The sequence below is a fragment of the Dipodomys merriami genome, unplaced genomic scaffold (assembly GCF_024711535.1).
Source record: "Dipodomys merriami isolate MVZ:Mamm:240054 unplaced genomic scaffold, mDipMer1.0.p SCAF_13, whole genome shotgun sequence".
In the NCBI taxonomy this organism is placed as follows: Eukaryota; Metazoa; Chordata; class Mammalia; order Rodentia; family Heteromyidae; genus Dipodomys; species Dipodomys merriami.
Window position 1 is genome coordinate 42,252,092 of NW_027202604.1, and position 21,576 is coordinate 42,273,667.

Below are 21,576 nucleotides of genomic sequence, written 5' to 3' on the forward strand. Positions count from 1 at the left end.
TGCGCGCAGGGCGGCCCCCGACCCCCCGGCCCGCGCGCAGGGCGCCCCCCGAACCCCCGGCCCGCGCGCAGGGCGCCCCCCACCCCCCGCGCAGGGCGCCCCCCACCTCCCGGCCCGCGCGCAGGGCGCCCCCCACCCCCCGGCCCGCGCGCAGGGCGCCCCCCACCCCCCGGCCCGCGCGCAGGGCGCCCCCCACCCCCAGGCCCGCGCGCAGGGCGCCCCCCACCCCCAGGCCCGCGCGCAGGGCGCCCCCCACCCCCAGGCCCGCGCGCAGGGCGCCCCCCACCCCCCGGCCCGCGCGCAGGGCGCCCCCCACCCCCAGGCCCGCGCGCAGGGCGGCCCCCGACCCCCCGGCCCGCGCGCAGGGCGCCCCCCACCCCCCGACCCCCCCCGGCCCGCGCGCAGGGCGCCCCCCCCTCCCCGGCCCGCGCGCAGGGCGCCCCCCACCCCCCGGCCCGCGCGCAGGGCGCCCCCCACCCCCCGACCCCCCCCGGCCCGCGCGCAGGGCGCCCCCCCTCCCCGGCCCGCGCGCAGGGCGCCCCCCACCCCCCGACCCCCCCGGCCCGCGCGCAGGGCGCCCCCCACCCTCCGCCTGTCCTCCCCACCCCTGGGTCTCCGCCTGTTCTCCTCCCCACCCCCCGGCCCGCGCGCAGGGCGCCCCCACCCCTGGGTCTCCGCCTGCCTGTCCCCCCGCCCCCGCCAAGGCAGCCACAGCTGGGCCTGGCTTGAACTCAGGACGGCGCTGTCCCTCAGCTTTCTTGCTCCAGGCCAGCGCTCCACCCCTTGGGCCAGACCCGTCCTCAACCCCAGCCAAGGGCGGCCTGGGGACCCCGGCGCCCAAAGCAGCCAGGGCCCTGCAGGGCCATCCACTCCAGGGCCAGCCTGACCCAGGCCTGCGCGGCCAGTGAGGGGGCCGACACTGGCCTCCCCAGCTGTCGGTGCTGGGATGCGTTTCCTCGGGTGTCATTGCAGATGTCACAAAAATGATCATTGTTCCCTTGACAGTGGGATTTGGTAGAGGCCACTGGGAAAGATGTCCTTCATATAGCAGCAGGTTGCACACTAGTTGGGGAGGGCCGTCCACCCCAGGTAGAGGGGAGTGTGGTGGCGCACCACCCACCCACTGGTGGCCTCAGGCTCCCAGTGCATGGAGCACTCCCACTTCTGGCCACTTGGTGGGAAGTCTCGGTTTCTCTACCTGTGCTGGCTTTGAATCACAACCCTTCTGTCTAAGCTCCCTGAGTAGCTTGGATTCCAGACAGGAGTCACTGGGTCAGCCTGGTTCTACATGAAACCATTCAAGACACCCCCAAGTCCTTACTGAAGAGATGAAATAAGGAGCCTCCACCTGGCCTGCCCCCCCAGACCATCCACAGGATGCCAGGAAAAGCAGTGTGACCCAGAATTCCCCCGCCAGCATCACCTAAAGTGCAGACCAAGGTTTATCCAATGTACTTTATTCATAATGAGCTAGCAGCACGGGATTGGGCTCTCAGCAGGGAGGGCTTGGATGGAGAGCCCACCTCTCCTCCCAGGCTGCCCTGCTGTTAGCCACTCTCCTCAGGAGCCTCAGCTGCAGGACCACAGGCTGTTCTCAGCAGTCCCCTTTGGGAATGGAGCAGCCGGGCCTGGGTCTGTGAGAGTCTGTCACTGCCTGTGAGGTCGCTTGGCCTTGGGTTCCTCCTCCTTCTGCTCCTGCTTCAGCCATCGATCCAGGAGGCCTGCCCCACTGCCTCTCTTGGCTGGCTGTGGGCTCTTCTGCAGGAACTGACTGGACCACTGAGGCACATCCAACTCTTTCTTCAGGAGGGCTTTGGGGGTTTCCTTTATGGGCGACTTTGTGACCAGCCACTGCATCAATTTCTGGCTACTACCACTTGCTTTGGACTCCTAGGAAAGAGAGAAGTTTTTACCACCCACCTTGACCTTTTCAGGAAGACCATCCAAAGAGCACAAAGAGGCCTTAGGAACCAGCATTCAGCGTGCTCTAAGAACAAGAGCAGCCAGCAGAGAAGGCTGCAGACAATGAAAACAGCCTTAGAGAAATGAAGTAATTTACTGGAACCAAGTAAGAGCATGTAAGAAAACCAGAAGGCACTAGTGGCTCACACCTGTAATCCTAATTACTCAGGAGGTTAAGACCTGAGGATCGCAGTTCAAAGCCTGGTCAGGAAAGACTGAAACTCTTAGCTCCAATAAACCACCAGAAAACCAGAAATGGCACTGTGGCTCAAGTGGTAAGAGTGTTTGTGTTGAGCTGAAGAGCTGAGGGACAGCACCCAGGCCCAGAGTTCAGGCCCCATGACAGAAAGAAAGAACGAAAGAAAGAGAAAGGAAGGATGGAAGGAAGGAAGGAAGGAAGGAAGGAAGGAAAGAAGAAAACCAGCAGGCTCAGGACTGTAATCCCAACTACTCAGGAGGTTGAGATCTGAGGATCATGGTTTAAAACCAGCTGAGGAGCCGAGCGCTGGTGGCTCACGCCTGTCATCCTAGCTACTCAGGAGGCTGAGATCTGAGGATCTCGGTTCAAAGCCAGCCCGAGCAGGAGAGACTGTGAGACTCCTATCTCCATTAAACCACCAGAAAACCGGAAGTGGTGCTGTAGCTCAAGTGGTAGAGCGCTCATCTTGAGCTGAAGAGCTGAGGGACAGCGCCCAGGCCCAGAGTTCAAGCCCCATGACTGACCAAAAAAAAAAAAAACGAAAAATAAAACCAGCTGAGGGGGCTAGGAATGTGGCTTAGTGGTAGAGTGCTTGCCTAGCATGCATGAAATCCTGGGTTCAATTCCTCAGTACCACATACACAGAAAAAGCCGGAGGTGGCGCTGTGGCTCAACTGGTAGAGCGCTATCCTTGAGCAAAAGAAAAAGAAGCTCAGGACAGTGCCCAGGCCCAGAGTTCAAGCCCCAGTACCAAGAAAGAAACACACAGACACACACAGAGGTTGGGCAGGAAAATTCATGAGAATCTTATCTTCAAGGAACAACCAGACACACAGACACAGACACACAGAGGTTGGGCAGAAAAGTTCATGAGAATCTACAGAGGTTGGGCAGGAAAATTCATGAGAATCTTATCTCCAAGGAACAACCAGACACACACACACACACCACACACCCACACACACCACACACCCACCCCCCCACACACACACCACACACACACACACCACACACACCACACACACACACACACACACACACACACACACACACACACACACACACACACACACACACACACACACACACCCCACCCCCCCCAGGTTGGGCAGAAAAGTTCATGAGAATCTTACCTCCAAGGAACAACCAGAATGCCACAAGAAACTAGGCGGGGGTGGGGGAGGGGTGGGGGGGGTAGGGGGTGTCAGCAGGGGCGCGGAGATGGGAGGGCAGGGATGGTAAGGGGAAACAAAGGAGGAAGCAACAATGCTTGCTAAGAAATGTACTCATTACCTTGCTCATGTAATTGTAACCTCTCTGTATGGTATTTTCACGATAAAAAATAAAAATAAATAAATAAAGGGCTGGGAAGGTGGCTCAGTGGTAGAGCGCTTGCCTTGCATGTCTGAGGCCCTGGGTTCAATTCCTCAGCACCACATAAGCAAAAAGACAAAAGCCGGAAGTGGTGCTGTGGCTCAAGTGGTAGAGCGCTAGCCTTGAGCTGAAGAGCTGAGGGACAGCGCCCAGGCCCAGAGTTCAGGCCCAACTGGACCCCAAAAAAAATTTAAAAAATAAAAAAAACTAGGCAAGCGTGAAATGCCCTTCTGAGAAAAAAGGGTGAAAAAGTATGGCAGTGGGGCACACTGACATTGATGAAAGTGAACTACATACATAACTAGTGGGGGAGATGGGAGGAGGGAATGGGAGAGAATGAGGGTACTCTTACCTGACACATGTAAATGTAATCCCTCTGTACTATCACCTCTATAATAACCTTTTTTTTTTTTTTTGTCAGTTGTGGGGCCTGAACTCTGGGCCTGACTGGGCGCTGTCCCTCAGCTCTTCAGCTCAAGGCTAGTGCTCTACCACTTGAGCTACAGCGCCACTTCCGGTTTTCTGGGGTTTTTTGTTTTTCTCAGTAGTGGGGCCTGAACTCTGGGCCTGGGCGCTGTCCCTCAGCAGTTCAGCTCAAGGCTAGTGCTCTACCACTTGAGCCACAGTGCCACTTCTGGCTTTTTCTGCTTATGTGGTACTGAGGAATCAAACCCAGGGCCTCATGCATGCAAGGCAAGCACTCTACCACTGAGCTGCCTTCCCATCCACTTCCGGTTTTCTGGTGGTTTATTGGAGATAAGAGTCTTACAGACTTTCCTATCCCGGCTGGCTTTGAACCATGATCCTCAATCTCAGCTTCCTGATTAGCTAGGATGACAGGCCTAAGCCACTGTCGCTCAGCTTAACAATAATTTCTTAAAAAAAAAAAAAGGCTCAAGGCCCTTAGTTCAAGCCCAGAAATGGCACAGCAGAAAGAATACAAGCAAAAAAGAAAGCCAGGGAAATGTGTGCTCCACAGCCACCACAATCAGGGTCACAGGCATTTCTGGGCTGTTGTTACACCCGGTGCCCCATTCAGAAACGCCTATTCCAAGCAGAGGTTCTGGATTAACATCAGGCTGCCTCTCCAAAATATGACAGTGCAACCACTAATGCAAAGTGAATATATGTATTTACTTTTTTTTTTTGGGTGTCGGTCCTGGCACTTGCTCTCTCTGCTCAAGACCAGAGCTCTACCACTTCAGCCACAGCTCCACTTCCAGCTTTTAGGTTGTTAACTGGAGTCTCATGGACTTTTTTTTTTTGGCTAGAGCTGGCTTCAAATAGCAATCCTGCTGGGCACTGATGGTTCACACCTGTAATCCTAGCTATTGAGGAAGATGAGATCTGAAGATTGTGGTTCGAAGCCAGCTTGCCCAGGAAAGCCCGTGAGACTTTTTTTTTTTTTTTTTTTTTTGGTCACGGGGCTTGAAGTCAGGGCGTGGACAGGGCCTCTTTGTGCTCCAGGCTTGAGCTCTATCACTTTGAGCCACAGCTCTACTTCTGGTTTTCTAGTGGCTTCATGGAGATGAGTCTCACAGACTTTTCTGCCCAGGCTGGCTTTGAACCGCTCTCCTCAGATCTCAACCTCCTAAGTAGCTAGGATTACAGGAATGAGCCACCAGCACTCCACTTCATGAGACTCTCAAGTCCAATAAACTACCAAAAAAGCTGAAAGTGGAGCTGTGGCTCAAGCAGTAGAGTACTAACCTTTAGCAAAAGAAGCTCAGAGTCAGTGCCCAGGCAGGCCCTGAGTTCAAGTCCCAGGGCCAGCACCAAAAAAAACAAAAAAACAATGGTGATCCTAAGATCTCAGCCTTCTAAGTAGCTGGAGTTACAGGAATGAGCCACCCACGCCCAACTACATTTTCTTTTTTTGATGGGACCCAGGACCCTGAACATACTAGATAAGCGTTCAGCCATTGCAGTGGAGCAATGGAACCTTACTGTTAACATTTTGGGAGAGTTTTCCAGAGGCACAGCTGCTCCGTACTGTCTGCCTAAGGAGTGTGAGCATTTTGGGTAGTTCAAAGTGCTGACTGTGAAAGGCTTGTCACCAAAGTCTTACAAGGGGACTAATAGCGCCCCCTACCTTTTTAACCATCAAGTTGACAGGAGCCAGACATTCAGGAGTATCGTTTCGAGAGTTGTTCACCACTGGAGAGACCGGGTGGAAAGTGATGTTCTCTGTGGGATGAATTAACTTCAGAGCTTCCTGAGATGAGACCTCACCAAAGTCGAGCCATTTGGAGACTGCTTCCTCTCCATCTAATATGGCAGGCATCCTAGCCAAGAGGTCAAAAGTGCCATTAGTGAGGATAGGAAGACAAAGGACAGATTTCACTGATGCCTCCCTTGGTCATCTGAGGGGAAGCCGCACACTGTCTGTCACATGCCTCCCAAGGGCACAAGAGTCAACCCTGGGAGAGACAGGCATGTAGCTGTCTGGTCTTTTTGAGACAGGGTCTGGCTATGTAGCCTAGGCTGTCCTCAAACTTGAAATGCTCAGCCTCAGCCTCCCAAGTTCTGAGACTATGTAGAGAAGGACCACTATACATGACAAAACCTATCTCAAAAAAAAGTTGGACCTTTCATGACATTAGATACCACAGAATTAACTTAATGATAATCATGGTGGTTTCAAACATTTTTCCAAAGCTATCTTCAGTGAAGAAAGGCCACAAGTATATATGAAAATGGTATGAAAGGATGAAGGAGGTTACGCAGTAGATCAAATGTTTAAAACAAGTTGCTATGCTCTAAGCTACATACTGGTAGCTCATACCTATAATCCCATCTACCTAGGAGGGTGAGATGTGAGGATCAAGATTCAAAGCCAGCCCGGGCAGAAAAGTCCATGAGACTCTTATCTCCAATAAATCATTCAGGAAAAGCTGGAAGTGTTGCTGTGGCTGAAGTGCTAAAGCGCTAGCCTTGAACATAAAGAGGATCGGGGATAGCATCCAGACCCTGAGTTCAAGCCCCAGGACTGGCAAAAAAACAAGTTTATGTTCTAGACTAATACAATGCAAATAGCTAATACTAATATAACTAATACTAATACAAATAGCTTATACTAGCCGGGCGCTGGTGGCTCACGCCTGTAATCCTAGCTACTCAGGAGGCTGAGATCTGAGGATCGCGGTTCAAAGCCAGCCCAGGCAGGAGAGACCGTGAGACTCCTATCTCCAATAAACCACCAGAAAACCGGAAGTGGCGCTGTAGCTCAAGTGGTAGAGCGCTCGCCTTGAGCTGAAGAGCTGAGGGACAGCGCCCAGGCCCAGAGTTCAAGCCCCACGACCGACAAAAACAAAAACAAAAACAAAAACAAATAGCTTATACTTCCTGGCCAACGGTACAATTGATTTTAGGAGACACACACAAACATCCACATTAACAGTACACACGTACCAGACGTAGGGCTCAACTGAACTCAGGGCCTAAAAACTATCCCTTAGCCCTCTGCTCAAGCTGGAATGCTACTATTGAGCCAGAACTCTAGCTCAAACTCAAGTAGCTATGACTGGAGTAGCTAGGACTATGTTAATGTATTTTTCTTTTGTGGGCTGGTACTATTCTTTAAAGGTACTTGTTTTCTGTTTGTTTTGTGGTGGTACGGGGCACTGTCACTGAGCTGTTTTTTTTTTCCTCAAGACTAGCATTTTACCACTGGAGCCACAGCTCCACTTACAAAAAACTTTTGGGGGGGCTGGGAAGGTAGCTCAGCGGTAGAGTGCATGCCTTGCAAGCATGAGGCCCTGAGTTCCATTCCTCAGCACCACATAAACAGAAAAAGCCGGAGCCGGGCGCTGGTGGCTCACGCCTGTAATCCTAGCTACTCAGGAGGCTGAGATCTGAGGATCGCGGTTCAAAGCCAGCCCGGGCAAGAAAGACCATGAGACTCCTATCTCCAATAAACCACCAGAAAACCGGAAGTGGCGCTGTAGCTCAAGTGGTAGAGCCCTCGCCTTGAGCTGAAGAGCTGAGGGACAGCGCCCAGGCCCAGAGTTCAAGACCCACGACCGACAAAAAAAAAAAAAAAAAAAAAAAAAAAAAAAAAAAAAAAACGGAAAAAGCCAGAAGTGGCGCTGTGGCTCCATTGGTAGAGCGCTGAAGAGCTGAGGGACAGCGCCCAGACCCAGAGTTCAGGCCCCATGACCGGCAAAAAAAAAAAAAAACAACCTTTTGGTGGCTAAATGGAGGTAAGAGTCTCATAGGTCTAGGGATGTGGCTTAGTGGTAAGAAGCTGCCTAACAAGCTCAAGGCCCCCAAGTTCAAACCCCAGTACAAAAAAAAAAAAAAAAAAAAAAAAAAAAAAATCTCCTGCTCGGGCTGGCTTCAAACTGCAATCCTCAGATTACAGCAAGTCAGAGGTGCCAGTGGCTCACACTCCTGGAGACTCTAATCTCCAATTAACTACTCAAAAACCAGAAGTGGCATTGTGGCTCGTGGTAGAGCACTAGCCTTGAGCAGGAAGAGGCTCAAGGCTAGCACCCAGGCCGAGTTCAAGCCCCAAAACAACAAAAATAAAAGCTGAGGAAGTGTCTTGCCTGTGGTGGATGTCGCTCAAGCCTCTGCAGGAGTCCACTGTGATGATGGTGTAGGAGTAGAGGAGGTCTCCCCCCTCCGGGGGCTCCCAGCAATCAAAGATCCCTGCCATTGTCAGCAGCCTCCAATTGTCCCAGACCTTCTCCCAGTTCTCTGGGCTGCCTATCACACCACTGCTACCTGACTGGAACACATGGGAAGATTAGACACACTCAACAGCCCTCCCATAAGCACAGCAGGAGCTTCTTCAGACCACAAAGCAGTCATTTTAGAAATAATTCAGCCCATTCTCATTCCCCCTCTCTCTCTCTCTCTCTCTGTTGGTTGTGGGGCTTAAACTCAGGGCCTGGATGTTGTCCCTAAGATTTTATGCTCAAGGCTAGTGCTCTATCACTGGAGCCTCAGCTCCACTTCCTTTTCTGGTGGTTAATTGGAGGTAAGTCTCAGGGACTTCCTGCCCGGGCTGGCTTTGGACTGTGATCCTCAGATGTCAGCCTCCTGAGTAGCTGGGATTAGAAGTGTGAGTAACTAGTACCCAGCTTCAGCCCATTCTTTATCACTGATCCACTGTCATTAATAAAAAGGGGCTTGGTGGCAAATAGTTCTGAAGTTGAGGCTTACAGTTCCTAAACACCTTTCTCATTTGGCATTTTCGGGCCTACACAGGTAACTTGAACTCAAACCCCTGTTTGTAAAATGAAGGTCTCATGCAACCTACACCTCTGTGTAGGTTGCTGAAGCAGTCTTCTTCACAAAACTCTTCCCACCCCCTTTCTCACCAGGCCAACTCCTATACACTGTTGAAGCGTCCATTTAAAACCTGTAATATTGAAGGCTGAGAAATGCATTACTTATATTCCAACAGTAAGAAAAAAGGTAGGCAATTTACAAAATCATACATTTTTTTTAAGGTTATATCAGTGATTTGAGATCCTGTTCAATCAACAAGACTGGAGCCTGAAAAAGAGCAGGGATAACCTCTCTGAGACAACACAAATACTAGTTTATTGATGGCAACAGAAGGAAAACACGGCTTCATACAAACAGTAAAGAACTCTATAACCCCCAGGCACTGCAGAAATCAAGGGGTTTGTGTTGACTCACAGGGTCTCTGCAGACCTCATTAATGCTTAGAGAAAACAGGAGCAGACTGGGCTTCCAGGCTGTTGCTGCGTACAGAAGGAGGCCTTCCCTCATGATTTCTCTCCTAAGGACTTGTCTCTAGTTGCCAGGGAAACAGTGGAATTTAAACCACGATCCTCAGATCTTACTTAGCCTCTAAGGAAGCTAGGATTATAGGTGTGAGCCACTGGCACCCCACTTTTTTTTTTTTGAAACAGGTCTTACTACATAGCTCAGGCCAGCCTCTAAGTCAAGATTCTCCTGCCTCAGCCTTCTGATTTCTCAGATTATCAGATTATAAATTTGTGTTCACCATATGTGTCTTTATTTTTTTTATTTTTGTCAGTCGTGGGGCTTGAACTCTGGGCCTGGGCGCTGTCCCTCAGCTCTTCAGCTCAAGGCGAGTGCTCTACCACTTGAGCTACAGCGCCACTTCCGGTTTTCTGGTGGTTTATTGGAGATAGGAGTCTCACAGTCTCTCCTGCCTGGGCTGGCTTTGAACCTGGATCCTCAGATCTCAGCCTCCTGAGTAGCTAGGATTACAGGCGTGAGCCACCAGCGCCCAGCATATGTGTCTTTATTATTGAAGAAATGTTTATGAGAATTTCTTTGGTCTTGGGGCTTGAACTCTGGACCTGGTGCTATCCTTGAGCTCTTCAGCCCAAGGCTAGTGCTCTACCACTTGAGCTACAGTGCTATTTCTGGTGGTTTACTGGAGATAAGAGTTTTAGGACTTTCCTGCCTGGGATGGCTTTGAACTGCAATCCTCAGATCTCAGCTTCTTGAGTAGCTAGGATGACAGGTGTGAGCCACCAGGTACCCGGCAAAAATATTCTTCTTCATAGTCACATATCCCTTATGATGAGGTAGTTCTGAGAAATTCAGCACTGGAAAATTTCATTGTTGCATAACACCATAGGGTGTACTCACACAAATGCACACAGTACAGCCTACCTACACCGCCAGGCTGAGGCACAGCCACTATACACATGCACTGTATCACTGACTGAAACAATTCATATAGCACATGACTGTGACATGTTTCCCTGTCCTTTCCAAAAATGTATTGTTAGTGCAGCTGCTAATACCTTTTCTGTCTTGACTTGGGGAAAGTAGATGAAGTATGGCTGCCTCTGGCTTGTTCCCTGACAGCGCTGCCACTCGTAGAATCCATCTGCCAAGACAACACAGCGTCGTCCCTTTCCCAGAGGTACCTGAGAAAGAAAAGCAATCATTATGTTTCATAGGGTTCCGTTGTATGGACCTGAGTTTAAAAAAAAAAAAAAAAAAAAAAAAAAAATATATATATATATATATATATATATATATATATATATCAGGTTCAAAACAGTAATCCTTCTGTATATCACCTTTATAATACCTATAAAATTTTTTTTAAAAATCTCAGGTTCAAGGCTGGGGATGTCATTCTGTTTTTGTTTTTCCTGGTCCTGAGGTTTGAGGCCTGAGCTGCTTTTGTGCTCAAGGCTAGTGCTCTACCACTTGAGCCACAGTACCCCTTCTGGCTTTTTCTGAGTGGTTCACTGGAGATAAGAATCTCATGGACTTTTCTGCCCAGGCTGGCTTCAAATTATGATGCTCAGATCTCAGTCTTCTGGTGAGTCAGGCCTGTAATCCTAGCTACTTGAGAAGCTGAGATCAGGAAGATCTCAGTTCGAAGCCAGCCCAGGCTTCGAGAGGTGTGGTGGCACACATCTATGACCCTAGTTATGACGGGGAGCCTCAAAATAGGCAGATTGTCCCCAGCATGTGCTTGGACAGGCAGTGAGACTCTCTCCCCAAAATAACCACTGTAGGTGTGGCTCAGTGGGAAGAATGCATGCCTAGTAAGCATAAGGCCCCAAGTTCAAACCCTAGTACTACCAAAGTAAGTAAACATGTAAACAGAAATATTTACTGGAGTTGGAGTGTAGCAAGTATACAGCACTTGCCTAATATATACAACACACTAAATTCAGTACCCAGGACCTCAAATATAAATTACTTTAACAATAATAAAAGCCGGGCACTGGTGGTTCATACCTATAATCCTAGCTCCAGGAGACTGAGATCTGGGGATAGCTGGATAAAACTATCCCAGGCAGTCCTGTGAAACTTTTATCTTCAATTAACCAGCAGAAAACCAGAAATGGTGCTATGACCCAAAGTGCTAGTCTTGAGGGAAAAAGCTCAGGGACAGAGCCCAGGCCAGAGTTCAAGCCCCACAACTGACAAGACAAAATAATAAAGACAGCAAGTAAATAAACTTTAGAGGCATAACTTGGACAGATATTTGTACACCCATATTTATAGCAGCATTATTCACAATTGTCAACAGGTGAGCTCAAAATGCATCCTCCCCTCCCCATTGATAAATGGATAACAAAAGGTGAATGAAACATTATTCAAACAAAATATTATTCAGAGCTGGGCGCCAGTGGCTCAAGCCTGCAATCCTAGCTACAGAGGAGGCTGAGAACTGAGGATCACGGTTCAAAGCCAGCCTGGGCAGGAAAGTCCATGAGACTCTTATCTCCAATTAACCACTAGAAAACCTGAAGTGGCGCTGTGGCTCAAGTGGTAGAGTGCTCGCCTTGAGCTGAAGAGCACAGGGACAGTGCCCAAATAGAGTTCAAGCCTCATGACCGACAAAAAAAAAAAATTCAGACACGAGAAGAAAAGTCTGATACATGCTACATAATGTAGTTAAAACCTGAAGACATTTTTTTTTAGTGTAGCAAAAGCCACAAGAGGGAAAACATTTTACAATTCTATTTTGATGAGCTATCTAGAGCAGTTAAGTACATGGAGACAGAAAGTAGGATGGTAAGCTGGGTACTAGTGGCTTCACACCTGTCATCCTAGCTACTTGGCAGGCTAAGAGCTGAGGATCACAGTTCAAAATCAGCCCAGGGAGAAAAAGTCCATAAGACTCTTATCTGTAATAAACTACTCAGAAAAGCCAGAAGTGGAGCAGGCTCAAGTGGTAGAGTACTAGCCTTGAGCACAAAGAAGCTCAGGAACAGCTCCCAAGCCCTGAGTTCAAGCCCCAAGACCGGCAACAACAAAAATAAAATGAGCAAGTGCTAGCGGCTCAGGCTTATAATCCTAGCTATCAGGAGGCTGAGCTCTCAGTTTGAAGCTAGCCGAGGCTGTGAAATCCGAGAGCCCTCTCCTGCCAAGTATTGGGACTTGAACTCTGCCTCACAGATTTCTCACTCAAGGTTGGCACTCTATCACTTGAGCTAAACCTCCACTTCTGGCTTTCTGCTAGTTATCTGAAAATAGAAGTCTCCCTGATTTATCTGCTTGGGCTGGCTTCGACCCTTGATCCCTAGAGCTCATCCTCCTGAGTAGTTAGGTTTACAGGTATGAGCTACATTAGCCTGGCTCTATGAGACTCTTTTCTCCATCTAACCAGCAAAATGCCAGATTGGAGGTGTGACTCAAATGACTCGTGGAGTGCCAGCTGTGAGCAAGAAAGCTGAGCAAGAGTCTGAGGCACCAGGACCACTACCACCACCAGCAGCAGCAGCAACAAAACAAGAAAATACCCCAAACTTCAGGTCTAAGATGATCTTAAAGGAATTACCTTTCTTCCTTTTCTTCACTAGTGCTGGGATGGAATCTAAGACCTTGGAACACTAGGCAAGGACCTAGACTACCAAACTTCATCCTGAGAGAAGTTAATGTCTCCCCACTCAGTCACACACATGTTGAAAGGCTGAAATAACGTGTATGCAAATGACCAGTTCTTCTGTAACCAGTGGTACACACGGTAGCCATCTCTGAAGATGGCTCCTAGCACACACACCCTGGGCCCTGCAGCCTCCTGTCCTGAACCAGCAGGCTCTGCCTAACGGACAGACAGCGGTAGGAGGAGGGATGCTGTGTGGAGACCGAGGCCAGGTCACAGCTGTATAACCCTGTCTTACCTTCTCTGTGTGACTGAGGCATACTGAAGCATATCTACCCAGATGCTTCAGGCTTGAGTACATGAAAAGGCTTCCAGATTTCTAGCCAATTATGAGGCATGGGTAAAGAAGCTGTCCGGGGCTGGGAAGGTGGCTCAGTGGTAGAGCACTTGCCTTGCATGCATGAGGTCCTGGGTTCGATTCTTCAGCACCACATAAACAGAAAAAAAAAAGCCAGAAGTGGCGCTGTGGCTCAAGTGGTAGAGTGCTAGCCTTGAGCTGAAGAGCTGAGGGATAGCGTCCAGGCCTAGAGTTCAGGCCCCACAACTGGACCAAAAAAACCCAAAAAACAAAACAAAACAAAAAAGAAGCCGTTGGGCTGGGAAGGTGGCTCAGTGGTAGAGTGCTTGCCTTGCATGCATGAGGCCCTGGGTTCGATTCCTCAGCACCACATAAGCAGAAAAAAAAAGCCGGAAGTGGCGCTGTGGCTCAACTGGTAGAGCACTAGCCTTGAGCTGAAGAGCTGAGGGACAGCGCCCAGGCCCAGCGTTCAGGCCCCACGACCGGACCCAAAAGAAAAAAAAAAAAAAAGCCGTCCTGACATCCACTTCCACCTGTCATCTGATTACAAGCACATCAGAACTTCCAAAGAAGTTGGCAGTTGAGCACAAGCCAAGCCATAGAAGACAACTGTTGAAATCAGTTTTGGCCTATTTGTCTGTTACTGGCCTATTTGTCTGTTACTAAACAGAACAGTATTCAATATTATCAACTGGGAATATTCCTTGGGATCTTTCTTTATTTCTCAGGCATGCAAAGTACTCATTACAAACATGTGTGTGCACATGTGCATGTGTGTAGAGAGAGAGAGAATGTGCCTTCCACCTACCTTGAACGATCGTTTCTCCATCATAGTGTCACTACGACAGTTGGTGGTGTTGAACTGCAGCTTAGAAGGGTCACCTTCTCTGAACCATGAAGGGACCAAGCCCCATCGCATGAGAGCAATGACCCGCTCTGACGAGTCTGAGTCCTGCCACAGAAAAGACGTTAATATCAAGAAGACCATTTGAAATTAAAAAAAAGCAAACTTAGCACATGTACTACACTGTCACTACTGTTGAAATGCAAGGACTACAAGATGATTCAATGGGAAAGGGTCATCGAGGCATGGGGCTCAGGCCTATAATCCCAGCACTAGAAAGGTAGAGGCAGAAGTAGTGCAGATTCAAAGACAGCCAGGACCCTATGTTAAAAACCAAACCATAGGGCTGGGAATGTGGCTTAGAGGTGGAATGCTTGCTTACCATGTGTGAGACCTTGGTTCAATACCTCAAAACCACATAAACAGAAAAAGCCAGAAGTGGTGCTGTGGCTTAAGTGGTAGAGTGCTGGCCTTGAGCAAAAGCAGCTCAAGGACAGTGCCCAAGTCTTGAGTTCAAGCCCAGGACTGACAAAAACAAAGAACAAAAAACCACAGCCTAGTACCAGTGGCTCTCGCCTATAATCCTAGCTACTTAGAAGGCTGAGATCTGAGAATTCTGGCACAAAGATAGTCCAAATGGACAAATCCAAGAGACTTTTTTTTTTTTTTTGCTGGTCCTAGGGCTTGAACTCAGGGCCTGGGTGCTGTCCCTGAGCCTCTTTGTGCTGAAGGATAGCACTCTATTATTTGAGCCCAATTGTCACTTCTGGCTTTTTCTGATTAGTTTATTGTAGATAAGAGTCTCACAGACTTTCCTGCCTGGGCTGGTTTCAAATCACGATCCTCAGATCTCAGCCTTCTCAACAACTAGGATTACAGGCAAGAGTTACCAGCACCTGGCTTCAAAGAGACTGTTATCTCTAATTAAAGAGCTGAAGCTGGAAATGGAGACGTGGCTCAAGTGGTAAAAGGCTAGCTGTGAGTGAAAAAATGAGGGCTCAAGGCCCCAAAGTACATTAGCAAGAAAAACAACAAACAAACAAGTAAGCTGGGTACTATTGGCTCACTGCTGTCATCCTAGCTACTCAGGAGGCTGAGATCTGAGGATCTCGGAAGCCATCCTGGACAGAAAAGTCCGTGAGACTCTTAAACTCAAATAAACTACTCAGAAAATGTGGTACTCAAGTGGTAAAGTGTTAGCTTTGAGCACAAAGAATCTCAGGGACAGTATCCAGGCCCTGAGTTCAAGTCCCAGGACTAACAAACAAAGTAAAGAAACAGGGAAAAAAAAAAAAAAAAAAGAAGGGAAGCCTAGTTAAAAAACAACTTTAAGCCCAGCACTGGTAGCTTACACCTATAATCCTAGCTACTCAGGAGGCTGAGATCTGAGGATCACCATTCAAAGCCAGGTTGGGCCGGAAAGTCCGAAAGACTCTTATCTCTGATTAACCACCAGAAAACAAAACAAAACTGGAAGTGGCGCTGTGGCTCAAGTGGTAGAGCAACTGCCTTGAGCTGAAGAGCTGAGGGACAGAGCCTGGGCCCCAGAGTTCAAGCCCTAAGACCAACAATAAATAAATAAATAGGGCTGGGAAGGTGGCTCAATGGTAGAGTGCTTGCCTTGCATGCATGAGGCCCTGGGTTTGATTCCACAGCACGACATACGCAGAAAAAGCTGGAAATAGGGCTGATGCTCAAGTAGTAGAGTGCTAGCCTTCAGCTGAAGAGCTGAGGGACAGTGCTCAGGCACAGAGTTCAAGCCCTGCCCAACAACAACAACAAAAAAGAAAGGAATCAACAATGGCAATATCTCAGAAAGATTTCCTTTTGTTTAAACACAACCCCTCCATTGTGCTCCTTATAAAACGTCACCCTATTTCCTTCAGTATCCACTAATTCCCAATTCCCTTCACTCACACTCACACAAACATCCTTATTTGCAGAGGTTCCTATAAATTCCCTCCTTTTTTTTTGGTGGCCCTCCTCGGGCTTGAATTCAAGCCTGGGCGCTGTCCCTGCGCTTCATTTGCTCAAGGTAATCACCACTTGAGCCACAGCTCTACTTCTGGCCTTTTGATGGTTAATTGGAGATCAGACTTAGGGACTTTCCTGCCTGGGCTGGCTTCAAAGCAAGATCCTCAAATCTCAGCCTCCTGTGTAGTAAGGATTATAGCCATGAACCACTGGCTGCCGGCCTATTGGTCTCTTTTAATTCAAGTGTGTTCACTGGACAATTGTAAACCAAATCCAAAGGTGAGAGCCAGGGACACAATATAGCTGAGAGGTCAAAATACTGAAAAAATTGCTTAGCATAAGTCATCTTTGCCACTGTCCTTCAGATAGAAAATGAAAGAGGAAGTAATTTGCAAATCAGTGGTTTTCAATGCAAATTTGCAATCTATACTGGAGATGGCCGTTGGGATTTGGATGAATGAACTGCTGAAATGCTTCTAATTTTTATAATTTACAGGTTTGAGAAAAAGTATCAAATTAAGAAACCAAGCGGGGCTGGGAAGGTGGCTCAGTGGTAGAACGCTTGCCTTACATGCCTGAGGCCTTGGGTTCAATTCCTCAGTACCACATAAGCAAAAAGAAAAAAGCCGGAAGTGGTGCTGTGGCTCAAGTGGTAGAGCGCTAGCCTTGAGCTGAAGAGCTGAGGGACAGTGCCCAGGCCCAGAGTTCAGGCCCCACGACCAGACCCAAAAAAAAAAAAAAGGAAACCAAGCAATTCTTTTTTCTTTTTTGTCACTATTGGAGCTTGAACTCAGAATCTTGGATTCCCAGTTTCCTTGCTCACAGATGGTATTCTACCACTTAAGTCGCATCTCTAGTTTGGCTTTTTGCTGGTTAATTGGGAAATGAAGTCTCTCAGACTTTTCAGCCTAGGCTAGCTCTGAACTGGGATCCTTGTGCTCTCAGCTTACTGCATAATTAGGATTAATGCTTGAGCCATTAGCTACCTGAATAAACCCTAGCCATTGTAACAAAACTTATTACAGACCTACAGTCAAACACAACTTCAGCAAATCCATACCACTGACACAGTCTTGGGCTGTTTGGGAGACCAACTTTCTCTCCTCAAGGTTCCAATATCTTTTTATGGAGTGAGGAGACTGCTGGACCTCTCTCAATTGTCAATCTCTTATTTGGCAAGTCACAATCTTCCTGTATTTCTTATCGGGGGCTTGGACTCAGGGCCTGGGCGCTGTCCCTGAGTTTCTTTTGCTCAAGGCTGGCGCTCTTACCACTTGAGAACAGTGCCGCTTCCAGACTTTTCTGTTTATGTGGAACTGAGGAATTGAACCCAGGGCCTCATGAGTGCTAAGGCAAGCCCTCTATCACTGAGCCACATTCCTAGCCCATGTTGTCTTTTTTTTTTTTTTGGGGGGGGGGGTCCAATCGTGGGGCCTGAACTCTGGGCCTGGGCACTGTCCCTCAGCTCTTCAGCTCAAGGCTAGCACTCTACCACTTGAGCCACAGCGCCACTTCTGGCTTTTTTCTTTTTGCTTATGTGGTGCTGAGGAATTGAATCCAGGGCCTCAGGCACGCAAAGCAAGCGCTCTACCACTGAGCCACCTTCCCAGCCCCCGTGTTGTCTTTTTCCAGTAAACAGTCACTAATTCTCCAGAGGTATTGAAGAAAGAACAAGGGCTAAAAAAGAATAAAACTAAAGCTGGGCACAGGTGGCTCACGCCTGTAATCATAGCTACTCAGGAGGCTGAGATCTAAGGATCGAGGTTCAAAGCCAGCCCAGGCAGGAAAGTCCATGAGACTCTTACCTCCAATGAACCACTCAGAAAACCGGAAGTGAGCCGGGCGCTGGTGGCTCACGCCTGTAATCCTAGCTACTCAGGAGGCTGAGATCTGAGGATCGCGGTTCAAAGCCAGCCCGGGCAGGAGAGACCGTGAGACTCCTATCTCCAATAAACCACCAGAAAACCGGAAGTGGCGCTGTAGCTCAAGTGGTAGAGCGCTCGCCTTGAGCTGAAGAGCTGAGGGACAGTGCCCAGGCCCAGAGTTCAAGCCCCACGACCGACAAAAAAAAAAAAAAAAAAAAAAAAAAAAAAAAAGAAAACCGGAAGTGGCTCAAGTGGTAGAGCCTTGAGCTGAAGAGCTGAGGGACTGCACCCAGGCTGAGTTCAAGCCCCATGACCAACAAAATAAATAATAAAACTAATATGCTTAATCATTTTCTTCCTTTTTACTTTATATCTTTCTTTCAATTATGTTCTTTTTTTCCTTTCCCTTGATTTCTCTTTTCCTTTCTTTGATTTTCTTCTCATTAAAAATGTTTAGGGGCTGGGAAGGTGGCTCAGTGGTAGAGTTCTTGCCTTGCATGAGGCCCTGAGTTTGATTCCTCAGCACCACATAAGCAAAAAGCTGGAAGTGGCGCTGTAGCTCAAGTGGTAGAGCGCTAGCCTTGAGCTGAAGAGCTGAGGGACAGTGCCCAGGCCCAGAGTTCAGGCCCCACGACTGGACCCAAAAAAATAAATAAATAAATAAAAATAAAAATGTTTAAATAGCCATGTGCTGGTGGCTCATGCCTGTAATCCTAGCTACTCAGGAGAGTGAGATCTGAGGGTTGTAGTTCAAAGGCAACCTGGGCAGGAAATTCCATGAGACTCACCTCCAATTAAGCACCAGAAAACCAGAAGTGGTGCTATGGGCCCAAAGTTCAATATCCAGGACCAGCACACAAAACTAGTTTCAATAGGGAAGTAAGGTGTGTATCTGGTAAAAATGACTCAAAAAAACCATTTCATGTAAATGGCTTCAGTCAACCAAGAAGATTAATGTTGGGGTTAGGAGTGTAGCTCAGCAACAGAACGTGTGCTTACCATTTGTGGAGCCATGAGTTCCATCACCAGAAAAAAAAGTTATTTAAACTGTTTATTTTAGGATTATGAAAATGTGATTCCTGGGCTAGGAAGGTGGTTCAGTGGTAGAGTGCTTGCCTTGCATGCATGAGGCCCTGAGTTCAATTCCTCAGCACCACATACACAGAAAAAGCCAGAGCTGAGGGACAGCGCCCAGGCCCAGAGTTCAGGTGCCATGACAGGCAAAAAAAAAAAAAAAAAAAAAAAAAGATTATTGGGCTGGGAAGGTGGCTCAGTGTAAGAGTGCTCACCTAGCATGCATGAAGCTCTGGGTTTGATTCCTCAGTACCACATACACAGAAAAAGCCAGAAGTGGCAATGTGGCACAAGTGGTAGAGCAATAGCCTTGAGCAAAAGAAGCTCAGCAACACTGCCCAGGTCCTAAATTCAAGCCTCAAGACCGGCAAAAAATAAGTAAAAAATTTAAAAGGGCTTGGAAAGTGGCTCAGTGGTAGAGTGCTTGCCTTGCATGCGTGAGGCCCTGGGTTCAATTCCTCAGCACCACATAAGCAAAAAGAAAAAAGCCAGAAGTGGTGCTGTGGCTCAAGTGGTAGAGCACTAGCCTTGAGCAAATGAAGCTCAGAGCGAGTTCAAGCCCCCAGGACTGGGAGAAAAACAAACACACACAAAGGACCTAAAAAAGCCTAAACAAAGTAGTTTTATTTTATTTACTACATTTTTCTGCGTTGCTGTGGATTGACCCAGTTTTTTTTTTGTTTGTTTGTTTTGGGTCCGGTCATGGGGCCTGAACTCTGGGCCTGGGTGCTGTCCCTCAGCTCTTCAGCTCAAGGCGAGCGCTCTACCACTTGAGACAGAGCAGCGCCACTTCTGGCTTTTTCTGCCTCATGCATGCAAGGCAGGCGCTCTACCACTGAGCCACCTTCCCAGCCCATTGACCCAGTTTTGAGTATGGGAAGTGGGCACATACCCGGAACTCTAGGCCTGGGACCCTAACTCCACTGGCGCGGGACACTGAAGGGACCCTGACTGCCGAGGCTCGACAGCCGCCGTCTTTAAACGGCGTGCTCACGCTCACTGTAAGGCTGACGCGGACTGGGCCTGTCTGAAGCAGCGACACGGCTGCTCACGCTCACTGTAAGGCTGACGCGGACTGGGCCTGTCTGAAGCAGCGACACGGCTGCTCACGCTCACTGTAAGGCTGACGCGGACTGGGCCTGTCTGAAGCAGCGTGCGCATCTCCGGTCGGAGGGCGTGCGGACAGCTCCGCGGGCGCCACGGGGCCGGGCTGCGGCGGGCTGCGGCGGCCTCCCCAGCCCCGCGGAGGCTCCGGGCGGAGGCCGGGCCGGCCCGCGCTTACCTTCTCCAGGTGCAGTCGCGAGAGCAGCACGGGCCCGCGGGACCCAGGGCTCAGGTTGTAGGTCGGGCGGTACTTCTCCGGATCCCTCCACTGCGGGAGGCGCCGCCGGCCCTGCCGGTCCCGGTAGGCGCAGGCTCTGGCCAGGGCCTCCCCGGGCAGGTGGCAGGACGTGCGCCCACACATGGTGCGGCGAGGCCTGCGGGCCCGCAGCGGGTCAGGCGTGCGGCCCCGGCGGCGCCTCACGGGGCTCGGGGGTCCCGGGAAGCCGGCGGCTGGGCGTGCGGCGGAGCCTGAGGCCCGCGCCCGCCCCGCCCCGCGCCCCGCCGCCTCAGGCCCCGCGCCCGCCCCGCGCCCCGCCCCGGCCCGCCCCGCGCCCGCCCCGCCCCGCGCCCCGCCCCGCCCCGCGCCCCGCCGCCTCAGGCCCCGCGCCCGCCCCGGCCCCCGCCGCCTCAGGCCCCGCGCCCGCCCCGCGCCCCGCCCCGGCCCGCGCCCCGCCGCCTCAGGCCCCGCGCCCGCCCCGGCCCGCGCCCCGCCGCCTCAGGCCCCGCGCCCGCCCCGCGCCCCGCCCCGGCCCGCGCCCCGCCGCCTCAGGCCCCGCGCCCGCCCCGGCCCGCGCCCCGCCGCCTCAGGCCCCGCGCCCGCCCCGGCCCGCGCCCCGCCGCCTCAGGCCCCGCGCCCGCCCCGGCCCGCGCCCCGCCGCCTCAGGCCCCGCGCCCGCCCCGGCCGGCTCTCACCGGCGCCTCAGGCCCCGCGCCCGCCCCGGCCCCCGCCGCCTCAGGCCCCGCGCCCGCCCCGCCCCGGCCCCCGCCGCCTCAGGCCCCGCGCCCGCCCCGGCCCCCGCCGCCTCAGGCCCCGCCCCGCGCCCGCCCCGCCCCGGCCCCCGCCGCCTCAGGCCCCGCGCCCGCCCCGGCCCCCGCCGCCTCAGGCCCCGCCCCGCGCCCGCCCCGCCCCGGCCCCCGCCGCCTCAGGCCCCGCGCCCGCCCCGGCCCCCGCCGCCTCAGGCCCCGCGCCCGCCCCGCCCCGGCCCCCGCCGCCTCAGGCCCCGCGCCCGCCCCGGCCGGCTCTCACCGGCGCCTCAGGCCCCGCGCCCGCGCCCGCCCCGGCCGGCTCTCACCGCCGCCTCAGGCCCCGCGCCCGCCCCGGCCGGCTCTCACCGGCGCCTCAGGCCCCGCGCCCGCGCCCGCCCCGGCCGGCTCTCACCGGCGCCTCAGGCCCCGCGCCCGCGCCCGCCCCGGCCGGCTCTCACCGCCGCCTCGCCCCCGTGTGCGTCCTCGCTCTGCGCGTCGGGGCGCCCGCGGCTCCTCGCGCTCCGCCCGCAGACGGGGCTCTGGCACCGG

At 51.5% G+C, this 21,576-nt stretch overlaps 1 protein-coding gene across 2 annotated transcripts; it reads right to left on the reverse strand.

Moving 5' to 3' along the window:
• Window positions 1–1,441: 1,441 nt before the first annotated feature.
• Window positions 1,442–21,565, reverse strand: LOC138824880 (abasic site processing protein HMCES-like). 2 transcript variants are annotated; one of them, XM_070019305.1, is made up of 7 exons: window positions 21,486–21,565; window positions 20,240–20,435; window positions 14,009–14,152; window positions 10,294–10,419; window positions 8,086–8,267; window positions 5,628–5,820; window positions 1,442–1,890 (listed from the first exon to the last, which is right to left on the reverse strand). In XM_070019305.1, the coding sequence occupies exons 2-7, from the start codon at window positions 20,420–20,422 to the stop codon at window positions 1,648–1,650; spliced, it is 1,071 nt and encodes a 356-aa protein (XP_069875406.1). In that variant the 5' UTR covers window positions 20,423–20,435; window positions 21,486–21,565; the 3' UTR covers window positions 1,442–1,647. The 2 variants fall into 2 exon arrangements, with proteins under 2 accessions (XP_069875406.1, XP_069875407.1); XM_070019306.1 differs by lacking the exon at window positions 21,486–21,565 and adding an exon at window positions 21,354–21,374.
• Between the last annotated feature and the right edge of the window lie 11 nt (window positions 21,566–21,576).

Excerpts from the sequence above, each read along its gene's own strand:
- LOC138824880 (XM_070019305.1), bottom strand. The coding sequence starts at position 20,422 with ATGTGTGGGCGCACGTCCTGCCACCTGCCCGGGGAGGCCCTGGCCAGA. Across the intron at positions 14,153-20,239 it reads CGCGACTGCACCTGGAGAAG|GACTCAGACTCGTCAGAGCG; the intron begins GTAAGCGCGGGC and ends TTTCTGTGGCAG. Across the intron at positions 10,420-14,008 it reads TGGAGAAACGATCGTTCAAG|GTACCTCTGGGAAAGGGACG; the intron begins GTAGGTGGAAGG and ends TTTCTTTCTCAG.